The 17490-nt window shown below is 39.0% G+C and overlaps 3 protein-coding genes across 3 annotated transcripts; 1 reads left to right on the forward strand and 2 right to left on the reverse strand.

Annotated features, from left to right (window-relative positions):
* Window positions 1–1657: 1657 nt before the first annotated feature.
* Window positions 1658–6276, reverse strand: xkr8.3 (XK related 8, tandem duplicate 3). The gene is made up of 3 exons (XM_077506030.1): window positions 5629–6276; window positions 4279–4466; window positions 1658–2936 (listed from the first exon to the last, which is right to left on the reverse strand). Exons 1-3 carry the CDS (start codon window positions 5952–5954, stop codon window positions 2236–2238), a joined length of 1215 nt encoding a protein of 404 aa, XP_077362156.1. The 5' UTR covers window positions 5955–6276; the 3' UTR covers window positions 1658–2235.
* An 862-nt stretch (window positions 6277–7138) lies between these two features.
* On the forward strand, window positions 7139–10855 carry srsf4 (serine and arginine rich splicing factor 4). Its single transcript, XM_077506031.1, has 6 exons — window positions 7139–7373; window positions 7782–7945; window positions 9288–9397; window positions 9475–9689; window positions 9776–9853; window positions 9965–10855. The coding sequence occupies exons 1-6, from the start codon at window positions 7267–7269 to the stop codon at window positions 10434–10436; spliced, it is 1146 nt and encodes a 381-aa protein (XP_077362157.1). The 5' UTR covers window positions 7139–7266; the 3' UTR covers window positions 10437–10855.
* Window positions 9171–16885, reverse strand: msto1 (misato mitochondrial distribution and morphology regulator 1). Its single transcript, XM_077506025.1, has 14 exons — window positions 16690–16885; window positions 16227–16356; window positions 16032–16101; window positions 15879–15954; window positions 15729–15786; window positions 15509–15659; window positions 15237–15351; window positions 13909–14043; window positions 13683–13835; window positions 13470–13601; window positions 12697–12878; window positions 12524–12628; window positions 12306–12418; window positions 9171–12228 (listed from the first exon to the last, which is right to left on the reverse strand). Exons 1-14 carry the CDS (start codon window positions 16771–16773, stop codon window positions 11966–11968), a joined length of 1767 nt encoding a protein of 588 aa, XP_077362151.1. The 5' UTR covers window positions 16774–16885; the 3' UTR covers window positions 9171–11965.
* Window positions 16886–17490: the final 605 nt, after the last annotated feature.

Raw genomic sequence — 17490 nt, forward strand, 5'->3', positions numbered from 1 at the left:
TTATCAGTTTTCTTTCATAAAGGACTACAGAAATCAGTCAATTATTTATTTATTAAAATAGTTGTCATGTAATTTGATAAATCGATTACTTGTCGATTAATCGATTGATTGATTTCAACAGCTTTACAAAATTCCAAGAAGAAAAACAGCCTTCTAAAACATTGTATTTAATAAAAAAAAAAAAAAAAAAAAAATACAGTCTGTCATTTGTCTTCAAATATCCATTGCCTGAAGCCTTCAAGTGTAATGAAAATTGTTTAAACTGTCGAACAGCACATTATTTTTTTTATTTTTTTATTTTTTGTTGGTGGGGGGGCATAAGTACAAGTCTGCTACAGGTTGATAAAGCACTTTTATGTATTTGGACAACTTTATTTTTTTGTAAAATCATCTTTGATACCTTTAAAATTAGCTCTCCCTAAACCTCTACAGCTTTAAATGATAACATCCATTAAGGAAATATTTTAATGCAGAGGGAGACGTTAATATTTTCTAATGTTTCAAATGCACAAGTTTATACATTTAATGACTAAAAACACCTACAATGGACAGTTTTGAACAATGATACTCACGAGCGTTACTTTACTTCTTTCTCGCTGTCGTCCTTTTTGTTTTGCGCCGACTTCCTGTCCTTTCTGTACATGCGCATTAAGATGGATCGATCCAATTTGGTAGAACCTGAGGGGATGATGTGGGGTTGGGCAAGACACGATAAGAGAAGCATTCTGCTGAAATTTTAGAGAAAGGATTTTAATCAAAAACATAATTAATGTGCGCAAATAAGTAAAAACTTTTTGACCATTAGTGTATGAGGAATTTTATGGGGCGCCTTCAAGTTAAAGGGTTCTATAACGCCACAACATTGATGCTATTGGTTAGCCCATCTATGGTGTTTACTAGCATTAAGCTAATCTGCCAAAGCTTGAGCATAAATCAAATAAGGACTCAAATCTTGTTGAAATCTTGCAGCGTGAATTTTAAAAATGTTAAGAGCAAATGTTAACTGTGTAATATCTTAATGTTTATAGGTCACAATTCGAAAGTTTTTATTTTAGGGATTCAAATGGCAGCATGTCCCAACCAGGTGCTGTGACACAAATACTAGCATAGATAAACTTCTCCAAATTATTTACTCATGACATTTTTTTTTCTCATAAATCTGTGTCATTGGTGTAAATACCACTGTATCCACCTGTTGCCATTCATATAGCACAACAGAAGGTGTCATGGCTTCCTGCAAGTGATCAGCTTTAAACACACCATGATTTCACACTGAATCAATTTGTAAGTAAACTGAAACAAGGCCACCATTATTTAACTTAAATTATTCATATTTATGTGACATTTTTGTCATGTGGTCTTCCGTGAGATTTTCCTCAAAACGGCTGCTTGCTGTGGCTCATAAGTGTTGGGAACCACTAAAATTTGGAATCTAAATTTTAGTTCTGGTTTATTGGACCAGTGATCGTTTATTGTGATTTTTATTTCTATTTGAAATGAGGTAGACACTCAACAATGCCTCACCAAGTGCATTTCCAGTAAACGTTGCTGAGAAGGAAGCTGCCCCACCCATCACTTCCTTCAATGCTCCGTACACGACACACGTTGCTTGATTTGCTGCAGGCTTGTGGCCGGAAAACATTTATGATATGAAAAACAGCTTACATTTTTTAATACAAAAGATTCTTTTTTATAGTACAATTCATTGACACTTCATTTTAATCCATGTTGCCGCGACTTAACTGTCACTATTGTCATACATGGTGTTAGCAGCAATTCTTAGCAAGCTTATCAATCGTAAACATGTGGAAAAAGTCCATTTGAAAATTAGCTTGTAAAATGTCCCTTCTGTAATTTGCCCCAGTACATTTGACACGGAAGCCGTTTAAGTTGGGCTACAGAATTGAATTCTTAAAAAAAAGAAGAAAAAAAGTGCCATATTGCTAACTTTATATGGCTATAATAACAAAGATAAGACGGATTGGACATTCCATTAAGTACACCTGCACTCCTGACAGAGCTGTTTTCATCTGTCTTTCACAAAGTCAACAGTGCTCACTTTTGATTGACACTTTATGAGAGGTATTTATGAACATAATTTCATTTGTAGTTTGTATTGGACATCATTGGATCGTACAGTCTAATGTTGGTCTGTGAGTGTAGGCACAAAAAACAGGCTAAAAAGATAACAAGCGTGATCATTTTGTTTGTTTGTTTTTTCCCCCTCAAGCATTTCTACTGGCTTGAGTAAAAGAGTGCCGCATTGTGCGCCATCCTTTTGTTGAGCAGCTGGGAGGAGAGCGCCCCGTCCTGGATGGGAAATTCTCTGAAGGTCACTTCTGCATCAGGCAAGTCGTCGGGCAGCCCTGGTTCTCGAAGCGGGGGCCTCCACAGTTTGGGGTGGAAACAACAATAGTAGATGCATTTGAAGACCAGTCCCAGCAGGTAGGTAAGAGGTAGAGTGATGAGCAGCGCCATCGCGTACAGTTGGGAGGTCACGGGGTCTCGGTAGCACCACCAAGTGGCCAGGAGGATTCCTGCGTCGGTCGTGATGAAGGTATGGTAGATGATACTTCTGCCTCGAGTCCAACCCTCGGCGACGTTAAACCAGCTGAAGTACCAAATGAGCCCCACGGTGGCCCGGTAGAGCCACTCCCCACCCGCGCTGTCCATGAAGTCGGTCCTCTGTCGCCAAGCCCACACGACCAGGCCGGACCAAACGATCAGGAAGTGGGCGGCGATGTAGGCGGGCAGGACAGAGGCGAAGAGGGCGAGGGCAGCGACGCGAGGGGAGATGAGCAGCAGGTTCCACAGGAAGTAGACCAACGACGAGCCCCAGCCCTGCTTGGCCTTGTCTGGCAGGAAGGAGCGCAGGCAGCGGTGGTAGTCCACCACCATCCAGGCTATGGACGTGGTTGATGCCACAATGCTGACGACTGCAAACACATGTTCCGCCGTCAAATATGGCAAACCGGCTTTACATGAGACGGGTGTCAGCGAGCACAAACTTTACTGTCAAAAGAGCCATTTTGGCCAAATAAAAAGTGATGAAGGAAACAGTATGTTAGTGTTAGTTAATGTACTGAGAGCTAATTAGAGCTGCACCACAACACAAAAATATGCATTTCATACAATTTTTTTGAAGACTTTTCTGACATTTTTTGGACATATGGTAATTTTCAGCCTCCACTGAGTCACTGCGTCCTCTCAAAGATGATAGAATAACAAAACGGTGCCTCTAAACAAGGAATTCCCTCCTCTTTGAGATGACACATCACAACTTCTGAAGGTGACAGTGGATGCCAAAACTAGTAAAGGTAAACAAAAATCATTTTTGCCTTTAAAAAGTAAAAAGTGATGAAGAATTAGAAGACAAGATGAAGATTTTTAACCAATTTTGTTAAATTGACTTTTTTTTTTTTTTTTTTATCAATTTGCTGATATTTTGGTAATTTTGTAAATATTTTATGGTAATTTTCAGGATTTCTTTTTGATTTTGAACATTTTCTTTTCTGCCTTTTTAAAAATCAATTTTTGACTTTTTTTTTTTTTTGGCAATTCAAAACCCATTTTATGGTAATTTTCTGCCATGCTTATGTTGTTGTTTTTATGGACATTTTACGGCTACTTTTTATATGTTCTGCCTTTTTTTTAATTATGATTAAATTCTCTGACATTTTTGGCAGTTTCATGGATATTTTATGGTTGTTGTTTTTTTGTTGGTTTTTTTGCATTTCCACTTCCTTGTTTGTACATTTTTAGGTATTTTTTAAAAACCTTTACATCGACCTTTTGTCTCTCTTTTTCTGACAATTTAAAAATTTTGATTTTTTTGAATTTTTTTTTTTTTTAATCTAAATCTTAATTTGTTTAAATGATATTTTATCTAAAAATAAAAATAAATAAATATGTAACAAAAACAATTTCTAACTTTTTTATACACGAGAGACACGGGACTAAATCATGAATTTGTTCAAAGACTATTTTATCTAAAAATAAATATGAAACAAAAATATTAATTTCTAAAAAAAATAATAAAATAAAATAAAAAATGTATACACAGGGAGCCACGGGAAAGGTACTAAAGAGCTACATGTGACTCCAGAGCCATAGGTTGCAGACACCTGAGCTAACATAATAGCCTAAAAAAAAACACTATTGTTCAAACTAACATGACATCACACAAGCCCTCTCAAGAAGCAATTCTCCTATTAGTGGAACCAGTTGTACCAATACTTATGCTTGTTTTGTGTACATCAGCCCTAATATAGAACTCACATTGGACGGTCCTGGCTTTATTGGTGCGCAGCACCACATAGATCATGAGCGTGAGCTGCGGAGCGCTCTCGCAGAAGGTCTCGATGAGCCGCAGCATGCTGAGGTCGTGTGTCAGGTAGACGGCGTATTCGGAGCCTTCCTCCTTCCGCCACCAAACCCGGAAGCCTTGCCTGATGGCCGAGATATGCCTGCGTGAGGGGAATGCATGAAAGAAGCGTTGTTGAGTGACGAGCAGTGGATGTAAACACCTCAACGAAGGAGAACACGTATGGAATGTGACAGAATGCCGTGCCGACGTATTATTTGTCGCCGCCACACCTGAACTTGACGTTTATGGTCATGGCACTTGTCAAATGTAATTACAAGTTTACGCGATGGGCTAGACAGTTTTTGTGTACAAGAGTACATGTATGAGAGCACCCAAAAAATGTCCTTGAGTGTCTGAGCGTGTTGGTATCAACAATGTGAACAGCATGACTGAAAGTAAATGGAGTACTGTACTTAGTGCTTAAGCAAGCGATGAGATTTTAAAAAATATATAATAATAGCAATATTACCACATGAATAAATATTTTTACCTGCGTTGTGCCAGCCTAAAATGCTTCAGGTGTTCAAAACATAAAAAGTGTATTTTTGCAGTTAACATTGGTTCATGTACCATTTTTTGTCACCCAGTTCAGCATTAGCAAAGCTCACCTTTTAATACCTTTTAATAGTAAAAAAAAGAAAAAAAAAGAAAAGATGAACAAACATTAGCTAACGAATAAAAACATGCAACATTTATAGCGACTATTTTCTTCTTCTCAGTATGAAGGATTCTGTTTACACAGTGTAGTCAAGTTTTCTTTGTTTTTAAAATGGGTATTGAAATTAAAAATAACAATGGTGGAAAAAGAAAAATCAAGCTTCATGAAGCACTTGTTATATTTTTTGACTCCTCTAGATGGTGCTCTTGGTTTAAAGATAAACGGCATTGCTTAATTCCTCTATTTTACATCTTTAAACCAAGCGCACCATCTAGAGGAGTCAATAAATATCACGAGTGCTTCATGAAGTTAATTTTCCCATCACTATCCAGTTGCCTCAATTAAACCTTTTGCAAATTATCATGTTTTGGATGAGTGAGAAATTATACAGACAAACACATGTGAGCACATTGGTATATTTTTTTTTTAATGTATATATTAAATTAATTTTGTATCTAAACATTTAAGGGGCATAACAGATTCACGGATTTTTAAAATATTTATATTATATATATTCTATTTTTTAATAGTTTTATTTTCCATATGAGTTGTGCAAGCATTTTACTTTTTTTTTTTTTCAACAATATTTGCACACGTGTTTTACCTGCATAGGAAACCCAGCTGCAGCACATGCAACAGGCATGTAAGCTTGACTCTGTCCACAAAGAGCACCGCTTCGGCTCCGATTTCATTTCGGAAGCCGGGTAGCTGGCGGTCATATTTCAACCAGAACCAGCTGAACATTTGGACCACGGAGGAGGAAAGGATCATGAGGGCGACCAGTGCCCCGAACCACAAAAAGTCACCGTGGCAGTAAAACTCGACGGCGACCCACAAGTCGGAGCCCCAGTCCACCAAGAAAGTACAAACGCCGATGACGGAGAAGACGAAATCAATCCAGGAATATTTTGAAAAAGTCCCGCGCTCCATAACAACTTTCAGCCTGAGTTAGCCGGCTGCGCTGCTAGCTTACATTCGGCTGCCGACGTGTACCGTTATTTGTCTCCAAATGAGACCTCACTTTGCTTTCAACCCATGGAGTACATTTCATTAAGTCTCACAAGTGGACACTTGAATTGGATCATTTCGCCACCCTGACAAACGCAACATTTTTTTTTATTTAAAATTATATCACGCTAAAGTTCTAAACAACCACCAAACAGACAAGACTGTTGGCAATCCTCTCGGCTTTTAAAGTTAGCCCCGCCCACAACGGGCATTACCTCACGCGATAGGTCGCAACATCCGGCAACGAGTGGTCGTTTAACTTTTAGTACAAAGTATTTTTAATATTGTAACTAAGCCACTATAATATTATTCACCGAACACCGCGTTTACACATACAGTAGTTAAATTAGTAATAGTAAAAACTAATTAAATGTTTTTAACAGGCAGTTCTAAAGGATTCAATGCAAATGTGTAACTGTAGACTCGCATAAACTCGCGGGTCGGCACCCGAAGATTCACATATTTTTGTTCATGTTTTTTATTATGTGGTCTGTAAGCATTTTCTTACAGCTGTAGTATAATAATTAATTAGTCATTCATATTAATGATAGGGTGGTATTTTTTAAATTCAAATTAGCTATTGCTCTGTGAATCAATACATTTTAGCCAGATATGCCCACCCCCGCCTTTTTTTTCATACAACCTTATATAAAAAAAAAGTTTTTGTTATTATTATTATTAGTAGTAGGAGTAGTAGTAGTAGTAGTAGTTCGCAGTAGTAGTATTGTTAATATAATTTCTTTTCATCATAATTCAAGCCCAGCACAGTGGAATTTTAAACTGTTGGAAAGGTTCTGTTAGGGTCATAAAATTTGGGTTGGCCAAACGCCTCACATTATGTTGTTGGGTGCTTGGACAGTGACTTGTAGTTTAGTTTTGTAAGTTTCTGTCAGAAGTAGAGAACCACACAGATATTTATGTTAAAAAAAAAAAAGAGTAACAAATGTAGGACTCGTGTCCTAAGGTAAAAGGTTTTGTTTTGTTTGTTTTAAATTTATATTGAGTACTGTACTGTGAATGTACCAGATAAAACAGTTCCGTGCCTTTTCAAAAGGTGGCGATGGTAAGACGGATAGTCTTTTCCACAACCGCTGGAGAGCCCTGAAGAAGAAAATAAACCACGCCCCGTCGTCGCGACCCATTGTGCAGATAAAGCTGCGCCTTTTCTCTTCCCGCATTCCTGTTCACCAGTCTGGGTGTATTTGTTGAATTTAGAGGTTCATAATTCGACAAAATGTCCAGGGTGTATATCGGAAGACTGAGCTATCGGGCCAGAGAAAAGGACGTCGAGAGGTTTTTCAAGAGCTACGGGAAGATACTCGAAGTCGATCTCAAAAATGGGTAACGCTTAGGCCCTCTTCTCGGTGATAGCTAAGAATGCTAATGTCGACTAGCATAAGCTAACCTTGGTGGTATGGGCCTGTTGGTCGTTGCAGGCCCTACTGATCGAATTGTCTTTGTTGGAAGATATTCAAGAAGCAATCGTTTCAGTGTTGATTGCGCTTTATTATGCATTTTTACACGCAATTTCCTCTTCCAGTTTAATGTAAGCTAATTTGCTACGGGCGCTACCTACGCTAGACGTGGCAATGTCACGATGTGATCGTTGTGTGAGCATTTAGCGTCATGCGAATTAATACATTTTTCTAGTCTATTCTTTTCAGTCTCGTAGTCTTCCACGGTGTGGGTCAATATTAATTTTAAACTCGTGTTGATTCATCGTAACAAAACAAATGTTGTTCTTTCCAGGTATGGGTTCGTTGAATTTGATGACGCGCGCGACGCCGACGATGCGGTGTACGACCTGAACGGGAAGGAGCTGTGCGGGGAGCGTGTGATTGTGGAACACACCAAAGGCCCCCGTCGTGATGGAGGCTACAGTGGTGGCGGTGGCGGTGGAGGGGGAGGAAGGAGTAAGTCCACCTACAAAACGTTGCCTTTTCACAATATAAATATATTTTTAAATTCACTCTTGATTTACTTTGGTGCTAAAATGTTGTCCTTGGTGGCTTGTGTGTACTGTATTCACTTTATATTTGGTTGTATAGTATTTTTAACGATTGGCCACCCCCCCATTGATTGACTTTGGTTCAGTCCTGTTCCTAATGTGGTCACCTGGAATGTTAAGCTTTTCTTCATGATGATTAACGATTCCCTTCTCCCCAAATACTGTCGATGTATGGTCTAACCGGCGGCAATATTTCTGTTACTTCCTTTTAGGCTTCTACATCAGCACTTCCAAAAATAGACACACTAGCAACTGATCATTCCACCATGAGTGCAGTGTGAAAAGGGGTTAAAGCATGTGTCGTACACATTCTCCCGTACTCAGTTGTGTTGAGCAGATACTTATAAAACACACATTGCCGCACTGTATTCATGATTGGTTTTCGGTGACCCTCTTAGAAAGAGGCGTGTCGTATTTTTTACTATTGCAAATTTCTAAGTGGTTTGCAAATTGACCAATTTAATAAAATTTGAATGCAGTGTACCCGAGCCACCAATCTGTAGTGAAATGAAACCATGTAGCAATTTACAAAAAAAAAAAGTAGCTACAAAAGGAAAACTATTCATTTGATTATTCTGAATTTAAGATTGTTCAGTATGTTGTGAATGCTGTTTATTTTAAGTCTCTTAATATTCTATTAAAGTTGATTGTCAATTTTAAAGGTAAAGATTTAACAAAGAACCTCAATGTTTCAATTGAAAGAGTCCTTTGCCGACTGCCCGCCCTATTGCTGGCCATGGTGTCCCCCCTTTCCAAGAGTGTGGTTTGACCATTCTGGGCCCCTGGGCAGACCAAAAAAGGGAGCCATTGTGAATGAAGACCGCTATTGCCATTAGGCCCAGCCCAGGCCGGGTGGTGAGGATGCCATGGGGGTTAGGAACAGATGTGGGTTCAGCCTAAAAAAAGAACATTTACTCTAACAGTCAGTTGTTTTTGTTTAGTTTTTTTAGGCTAGCTTAGAAACTTTTGTTCACCGGAACTTCTTTAGTTGTATGTAATTTTAAATATTTTACAATGCATTCTATTCTTTTACATTTAATGATTTTTTTTTAAACTGTAGACAGAAGTAGCTTAACTTGACAATATTGATAAATATACATAGTTTTTTTTCTCTTTCTTTTTTTTTTTAAATTATTTTCGGAGTGGCTTTAAGTTATTTGTAGAGTAGTGTGGAGTTCAGAATAATAAGTACATTTCCGTTGATGCACGGTCCTCATTTTGTTGCTCTATCCTTGTTACCTTGAAAGGTGGTTACGGAGGTCGTTGGGGCAGAGACCGCTATGGTCCACCTATTAGGACGGACTATCGGCTCATTGTTGAAAATCTGTCCAGCCGTTGCAGCTGGCAGGACTTGAAGGTACGTTTCATCATTTGAAAGGATTATACGTGTATTGTCATCTAAAATGTACTTTTAAAAAAAAAAAAATTCTGAAGGATTACATGAGGCAAGCGGGGGAGGTGACTTACGCTGACACCCACAAGGGCCGAAAGAACGAAGGCGTGATCGAGTTCCGGCTCTACGCTGACATGAAGCGGGCTCTGGAGAAGCTGGACGGCACCGAAGTCAATGGGAGAAAGATCCGCCTCATCGAAGACCGCCCCGGGGCCAAACGCCGCCGCTCCTATTCCCGCAGCAGGAGCCGTTCCAGGCACGAAACGAAAAAAAAAAAAAAAAATGCAACGATGTGATTTTTCAGGTTCTAGTGTACTGTACTAACACCTGTTGCTAATTTAGGTCCCGCTCCAGGAGCCGCAGGTCCCGCAAGAGCCGCAGCCGCAGTGAGAGCAGCAGCCGGAGCCGCTCCCGCTCCAGGTGAGACGTCCAACTGGGTTTCACTGTTGCTACAGGGAATGGATGAAAATCATCAAATACACATTGTACATTCCTAATTTAGTATTTAATCATGTGACCTTTTGCCTGCAGGCCGGCGTCTCGCTCCCGCAGTCACTCCGACAGCAAGAAGAGCAAAGGAAAGAGCAAGAAGGAAGACGAGCGCAGCAACGGAGACCAGAAGGACAAAGACCAGAGCAGGAGCCGCAGCCCCAAGAGCAAGAAGAGCAAGAAAGAAGCAAAGAAGAGCAAGGACGAGTCCAGGTCCAGGTCCCGATCCAGGTCTCGCTCCCGCTCCGTCTCCAGGAAGTCCGGATCAAAGGGCCGCGAGCCCCCCAAGAGCGACGAGGAGGCAGGCGAGCAGGAGCGGGGTTCTCGCTCCTGCTCCCCCGTCGACTCAAAATCCAGAGCCAGGTCCAAATCAAAGTCCAAGTCTAAATCCAAGTCCAAGTCCCGCTCCCCTACCCCCGTCAAAGAGCGCTCGCGCTCCGCTTCCCGTTCGGTCTCTCGCTCCAAGTCCCGCTCTAAATCCCGTTCGCAGTCGCGCTCTCGTTCCCGCTCGTAGTTGTTTTTTGAAGTGTTTGTCGCTGCCCCGTTTCCCGTTTTTTATAAGTAGCTGTACGACCCAGATGCTTGCTCTTGATGTCTTATGTACATTTGCCACTTCATTTGCTTTAACATTTTTCTCCTTTAATGTAGATGGAAAATTGAGGCTTTTTGTTGAAATTCTGTGATTTTCAAGTTTAATGGTTTTTGGCATGCATTTTTTTTTTCCCCCCTCTTCACTCTCCCTTGTCCTCAAAAGATAGATGCTAAATAAGTACTGCTGTGCTGGATTGGAATACGTTTCACCTTTTGTGAAAGCTCCGTTTTATTTCGAATTAAAAAAAAAAAAAGGCCTCTTGACTGTTTTATTTTTTTTCCCCTGTTGTACTTTTGAAAATGACTTCTGCTTTGAAATAAAATCTAGCTAGTCATGTTTAATATGAGGTTGGGTGACTTAGATCTACTGCACATCAGTGTTAATTTTGTCTGCTTTTGTTTTTATTTTTTAATTCGTCTGTTTTAGTCATGCTTGTTAGTTTTTATCACAATTAGTCAACGACATCCTGTTTTTTAGTAGACTATAAAACTAGCATTTTAGTCTAAGAAAATTTAATTTAATTCATCCAGTTTCAGTCAGGATAAACATTTTACCCCTGTATATATTTTTTGTCAGATTATACTGAACATTTTCAGAACTATTTCCAATAAAATGTTCTCTTTTTTTGATGGAAAAACATCACAATTAGAGTATATTAAGTGTCTACTATAGCTCCATGCTATGAGCTAGTAAGTTAGCAGTCGCATTATTGTTTTGTTTTTACCTTTCAAATTCACCTGTCCTATGTTTTTGTGCTGTCACATGACAGTGTCACACAGGTGGCAGCTTAGCAGAGAGATTTTATAAAATCATATAATTGTCGTTTTTGTTCATGAATTACAAGGGCTGTAGATTTTAGTCCAGTTTTTATATTTATTCACTTATATAAGTGAAGGACAGTTTAGTCTCGTCTTCATTAGTCAATGAAAATGCATACTGATTTAGTCCCAGTTATTGCTTATTAATGATGGTTTTAGTCTAGCTTTCGTCGGGTGAAAAATGTGTGTTGATGAAGTTATTTTTTCGTTTTTGTTGAAATTAACACTACTGCACATCAGTAATCCCTCTAGAAAATATATTTACATTGAAATATGTTTTAGGCCCACTGAACCTTTTTTTTCCTCTTACAGTATCTCATGACTGAAAAATCAAAATTGCAGGTTGATCATGGAAATTCACAATCCAAACCGTGTTCTCCACAGTACTTAATATTGAACGAGACCATAATGCTTGCAAAAAAAATATTTGCCACATGATTTGATGTACATTTCATTATTTATCTTAATACCTAGCCCCAAAAAGCTGAAGCTGCTCTTGTAGAAGTTTACCAAGACGCTCAACTAATTTCCTTAAGCAGTTTCTGTCACCACGTTAGTGTGTCTCGATACCTCAGAGGGAGTGTAATCATGACGTAAACAAGTCCATCCATCCATCCCAGCGTCCAACACACATCAGTCGTCGTCCTCCTCGGAAGACGACCGCGTCGCCCCACCGCTGTCGTCCTGGTATTTTCGAGCCAATAAGCGCAACTGCTCCAGTGCCTCGCTGTAGTCCGCCATTTCGGGACCTTGTGAAAGAAAGCTGGGGGCCACGCGGCGGATGTCGAAAGCGCTGACGCTGCGATGCAACTCCGACAGCCACGGGTCCAGCGCGGGCCCCGACTGGATGGAAGTGATGACTGGTACTGATGAGATGACTGGCGGGGCGAGCGGAGCTATGACGAAAAGATCATTTAGCATAGAAAAGTGCTACATATGTTTTGAAGTAGAGCATCATGGAACTTAAACTCACAACTGGTTGCAAGCATGTGGACGTGCTGTAGACCTCCATCGGTGAGAGCTTGGCTGAATATCTGAGGGAAAGGTGGGGTCACTTTACTGGGACTGGAGACTAGCTGCAAAGCCCTGAACAGAGGAAAATGAGGTTCTCATAAAGACATTTTAACACCAAATATATAATAGTAGAGCTGCACAATTATTATTTTTTTAAGTTCAAGTTTTAGGCCTTACAGAGGAGCTGTAGGATAAAAAGATGAGATATAAGATGTCAGGACGTCTTCCCCACTGTTGAGGTTGTGAAGAGGAGATGGCGGTTCTGCCCCCGGAGCAACAGAACTGATCAGAAAGAAAAAATAATATTTAAAAGATTTTCGCCACAAACTTCAAAACGCAACAAAATGTACCTGGTGAATCTTTGGCCTTCCAAGCCTTTGAGTGTCACCCACTGGCCATAACATCGACCGTCGGCTGCTTCGCCGCATGTTGACAGTGGTTTCCATGGCAACGCGTCACAGGCGCTCAGGGCATCGGGGAGAGAGCTGCCGTGCGTCATTGGAAACGGGAGGGCACCGTAAGCCGCCACCACCTGTCATTCAATATCATGCTTAATATAGAGAAACTTATACGACTGCTCAATTATGGGAAAAAATAAGATTATTTTGGCAATAATTAAAATCACGATTATTCAAACAATTATTTTTTTTTGTACAAAACAAGAAACTGTTTAAGCATTTAAAAATATTAAAACAAATTAAAAAAGAATAATGAAAAAATAATTGAAATACTATAATTATGTAAGTTACTTTCGGACCAAACAAAATTTATCATACATATTTATAATAATATTTATTGGTGTGCAGCATATGCACTATGCAGTAGGACGATCATTTATTTTTTTGGTACAAAACAAGAAAATGTTTAAATGTAAAAAACAAATAAATATTAAGACAAATAAAATTCTTTGAAACACTAATTATTATTTATGTGAAACAAAATGTATTAAATTAGTGAAAAAGGGGCAAAGGTATAAATAACAAAAAAAAAAAAGATTAGTATAAACAATTTTTTTGTGATGATGCTGATTTTGTAATTGTAGAGCGAAACAATTGAAATTGTAATTGGATTTCGATTAATTGCACAGCCCTCGAAACTTACAAACAAAAAACAATCAAGTCACCTTTCTCCCCGATGTAGACAAGGAGTCTGCCAGCTGCCACATTGGGATGCAGTTACTCCTCAGCCTGTACGGCACAGTGAGCGCATCCAGAGCGAGAGACAGGACGGCGCTGGAGTGGTACCAAAGTGACGGCTGCAACACAGGAATCACTTCATTCTGAATTTTCACCCACAAGTCGAACATCCCTAACTTTCTTTGAGTCGTAAAACATACGTCATAGTTCAGGTAAGGGAAGCTTATGGGAGATGACGGTCGTAAACCCAATCCTCCTCGCAGCGTCAGCGGACAGAAGAAGGAGCTGTGATTGGACATGTGGACCATCCCTAACGCACAGTTCAACAGATGGTAAAGGTCCTTCATTGGAGTCTGCTTGGAAAAAAAAAAAAACATCAGCGTCCAGACTAAACAATTACCATGGAGAAAAATGAGTCGAACTCACTGAATTTGGGTGACTGACGGGGGCCGTCCCGTAGGTTAGGATGCCTCGACCACCGTAAGCATCCTGTAGCATTTCGGTGACCTTTGAGCCAAGACCCGCAAAGCCATCTGTGAGGTCACACAGCACCTGGAAACCCTAAAATGGAGATGTAGTCATAGGAAGTTCATCAAACTGTTTGGAGACAGTCAGTAGTTATTTTTTTCTGCGACAACTCTCCTTCACGTCCTCTGGTCCATGTTTAGTGTGGTACACACGTCACCAAACAGCACAATGACTATTTTTTTTTACTCTCTAAATGAAAATATATAATAATAATACAAAATATATAATAAAATAAATCGTAACGACTGAATACAAATTTGATTTTTAAAAATAACAATACTAAATTTTTCATTTTTTTAAAAATCTGTGAAGATGTTAAAATGATAAGATAATGTTTTAAGAGCATACCTGCAAGTGCACTGTACTATATTGGAAAAACATGCGATATAGTTTTGAACATTGCGATATCATTATTAATGCGATATTTAACATGTACCCAAAGAAATAACATTTTTATTATCAAATAAAAGATTTTTTTTTCTTGGCAAAATAACCAAGCTCAATATTCAACTATTGGATAGTGATGCACATTTTTTAAATTTGCATCTAACTGGTCAAATTCATGCAAAAGCATAAAATTCCATATTAAACTTATCGCATGTCTTTTGCGATATGCACATTGCACGAGCCAATCTTGCAATATCAATATTTTTTCGATGTATTGGCTAGGGATGTAACAATAATAACAATATCGTGATATTGTGATATTAAAACTGCCACAATATCGTCGTCGTCATGTTCACAATATTTAAAAGCTACACATTGTTAAAAAAAAAAAAATCGGATTGATTTCCATTTGTGCAGTTCTAGCACCCTCTGGTGGTTAGGTTTTTTTTGTTGTTTTTTTTTAGTGCAGTTTAATTTTCATCGGGGATGTTTTGGCCCTTCTATGTTTAAAATCCACGTTACTGGTCAGATGAAGAGGTCACGCAATATGCTTGTGAACCGAGTCAATATGTGGAGGAACTCAATGTGGGCTTGCATTAGGTAGGTAAGTGCCTCAATATTAAGTGTTATTAGAGATTGGAGGTAGCTTATATGTATTGCTGTTATGTACAAAAAGCACAATATTGTGTTTTTTTTTCTTTTAGTATGAGCTAATATTTTTACAGTATTGTGACCTGTGTTAACTATCACCAACCTCCCCACAATATAGTGATAATTATCGTATCGTGAGCTTCATATGGCGATAATATCGTTACATCCCTAATATTGACCAGCCCTACCTGGAAGTAGTCACACTCCTCAACAAAGAAATGAAGTTTGTCATCCAGATCATCCAGCACGGCCCCCTGCAGCAGTGCTTCCCCCTGGCCAAAAGCCTCCAGACGGTCAGCCTCTCTGCTCACAAAAAAAATGGGGGAAAACAATATTTTATATAATATTTATACACAAAGCACATGGAATTTTTTTTTTATCCTGTTGTCAAACCTGCCGCCCAGCTACAGCTCAAAAGTTAAACAAACAAACAAATAAATATGTTAACTTTTAAACTCACCCATCATGGTTGTACTGGTGGATAACTGAGATGGTTCGAGGGTGCAAGTGGATGCGCAGAAAGTCAGACCAAACCTTGACGCTGCCCTCCAGCCTGTAATTTTTCTGGACTCGTGCAAGCTGACTGTTGACGGTATCGACGCTTAGAGTACCTGTGAGGCAGGTGAATAGTTGAAGGAAATAAGTGCACAACTAGTAGGCTTTAATTAGGTTTTACTTACGTTCGCATTGAGATTGGGAGCTGGATGAAAAATCTGCCTCAGTCAGTATGTCCCCTCGCTGAGTACAAGAGAGCATGGTCAGTGTTCATATTGCATGTTTTGACTGACATTATAACCTCAAGCAATGTTGTCATGCTTAATTGTACTCACATCCAACTTGTCCAGGTCTTCAAGAAAGGAGTTTTTTGCAGGGGGGCTTTCTTTATGTATCATCAGGCTTCCATCCCTGTTATGTAGAGAATATTTCACATGAAAATGTACTGGCTCGGTGTAAATACTACCACACTGTTACTCTATATTTACCAGGAAAGAGCAGACATTTCTTTGCCAGAATCATACAGACTTCCCTCCTGCCGTAGAGTCAGCAGACTTCCTTTATGACAAAATATATTATGCGATATATATATATATATATATATATATATATATATATATATATATATATATATATATATATATATATTCACTGCAGAACAACCATTAAGCTTACGAGGTTACCTTTGAGGTCCATGGCAATGAGGCGTGGAGTGTAGGTGATGCTCCCACCAAGAGTTTGGCCTTCACGAAACATGACATCACTCTGAATCTCTCCAGATGGCATCTCTGGGTCGTATGACAGTGATGCATCCTACAAAAAAAATGGCTTGTCACCTATCAATTCATATGATTAAAACACGAAGTCGACATCAAATATAAATAGTTATGACTATTGACTAATTAAAGGGTTAATAATATAAAAGGTGATTTCACTATGTTTTCTGAACAAACCTCATACTTCAAACCTCAAACCTCATTCTTTCCTCTCTGCGTTCCTTCTTTTCTTTCGAGGTCAAGCTTCACTTGTCTGATAAAATAACAGCATGACGCTTACCTTCACGAACTTTACGCTTTGGAAGTCCTTTGTCAACACATGCGAAGCTAACATTGAGCTAGCTAAGTTAGCCGGCACCGTGTTCCTCACCTGTAAATTCCACCAATGAGTGCCCACAAAGTTGGCATAATGTCCCAGCTGAAGCGTGATGACCTCCCTGCAAATGGTGCTCATTGTGACGGAAAGCGAATATTATGTTAAAAGAAACGTTTTCATTTTAGAAATGAGCGTCATGGTTGGAAATGACAACACAAACTAGCACAACCTATCTGAGTTTGAACGATTTCTGATTGGCTGGGTAAGGACTCAAAGGCATATCATTGGACACTGAAATGACGTGTTATGGTAGTTCGGTTTCACGGTGCCATTGGCTCACATGTGGACGGCGCTCCTTCATAATAATATTTTGTACTATTTGTGATATTGAAAACACGACTTTCAAAACCGACTGTTGTTTATTAAAGTCTCGTTTTAATTATGTGATTAACTTACCGTCACCAACTAACTATTTATATACACTTCACAATAAAACGTTATTACTGTCTAAATATATTAAAGTAGTACACTGACTGAAAATTCCAGTTCTTTGAGATGTAAATATATTTAGGTTAATAATTTTGAAAAGTTAAATTATGTAACATTCTAAACAAATTTTCAATATTTGTCTTGATACTAATAAATTATCAGTGTTTGAACGTGTAATCGTCATTGGACATATTTCAATAGCAGAGTCAACATATCTTTCCAATAATAGTTTTCCACAGGCATTACTGTTAGTTAAATGAGCGTTATTCCACCATGTTGTATTAACTGCACTCGCACACAGGTTGCTTGTGGTGGGAAAGACGTGTTTTATCTACATGACGCAGCAGCAAATCAACAGTGATACAT

Source organism: Festucalex cinctus, chromosome 19, assembly GCF_051991245.1.
Source record: "Festucalex cinctus isolate MCC-2025b chromosome 19, RoL_Fcin_1.0, whole genome shotgun sequence".
NCBI lineage: Eukaryota > Metazoa > Chordata > Actinopteri > Syngnathiformes > Syngnathidae > Festucalex > Festucalex cinctus.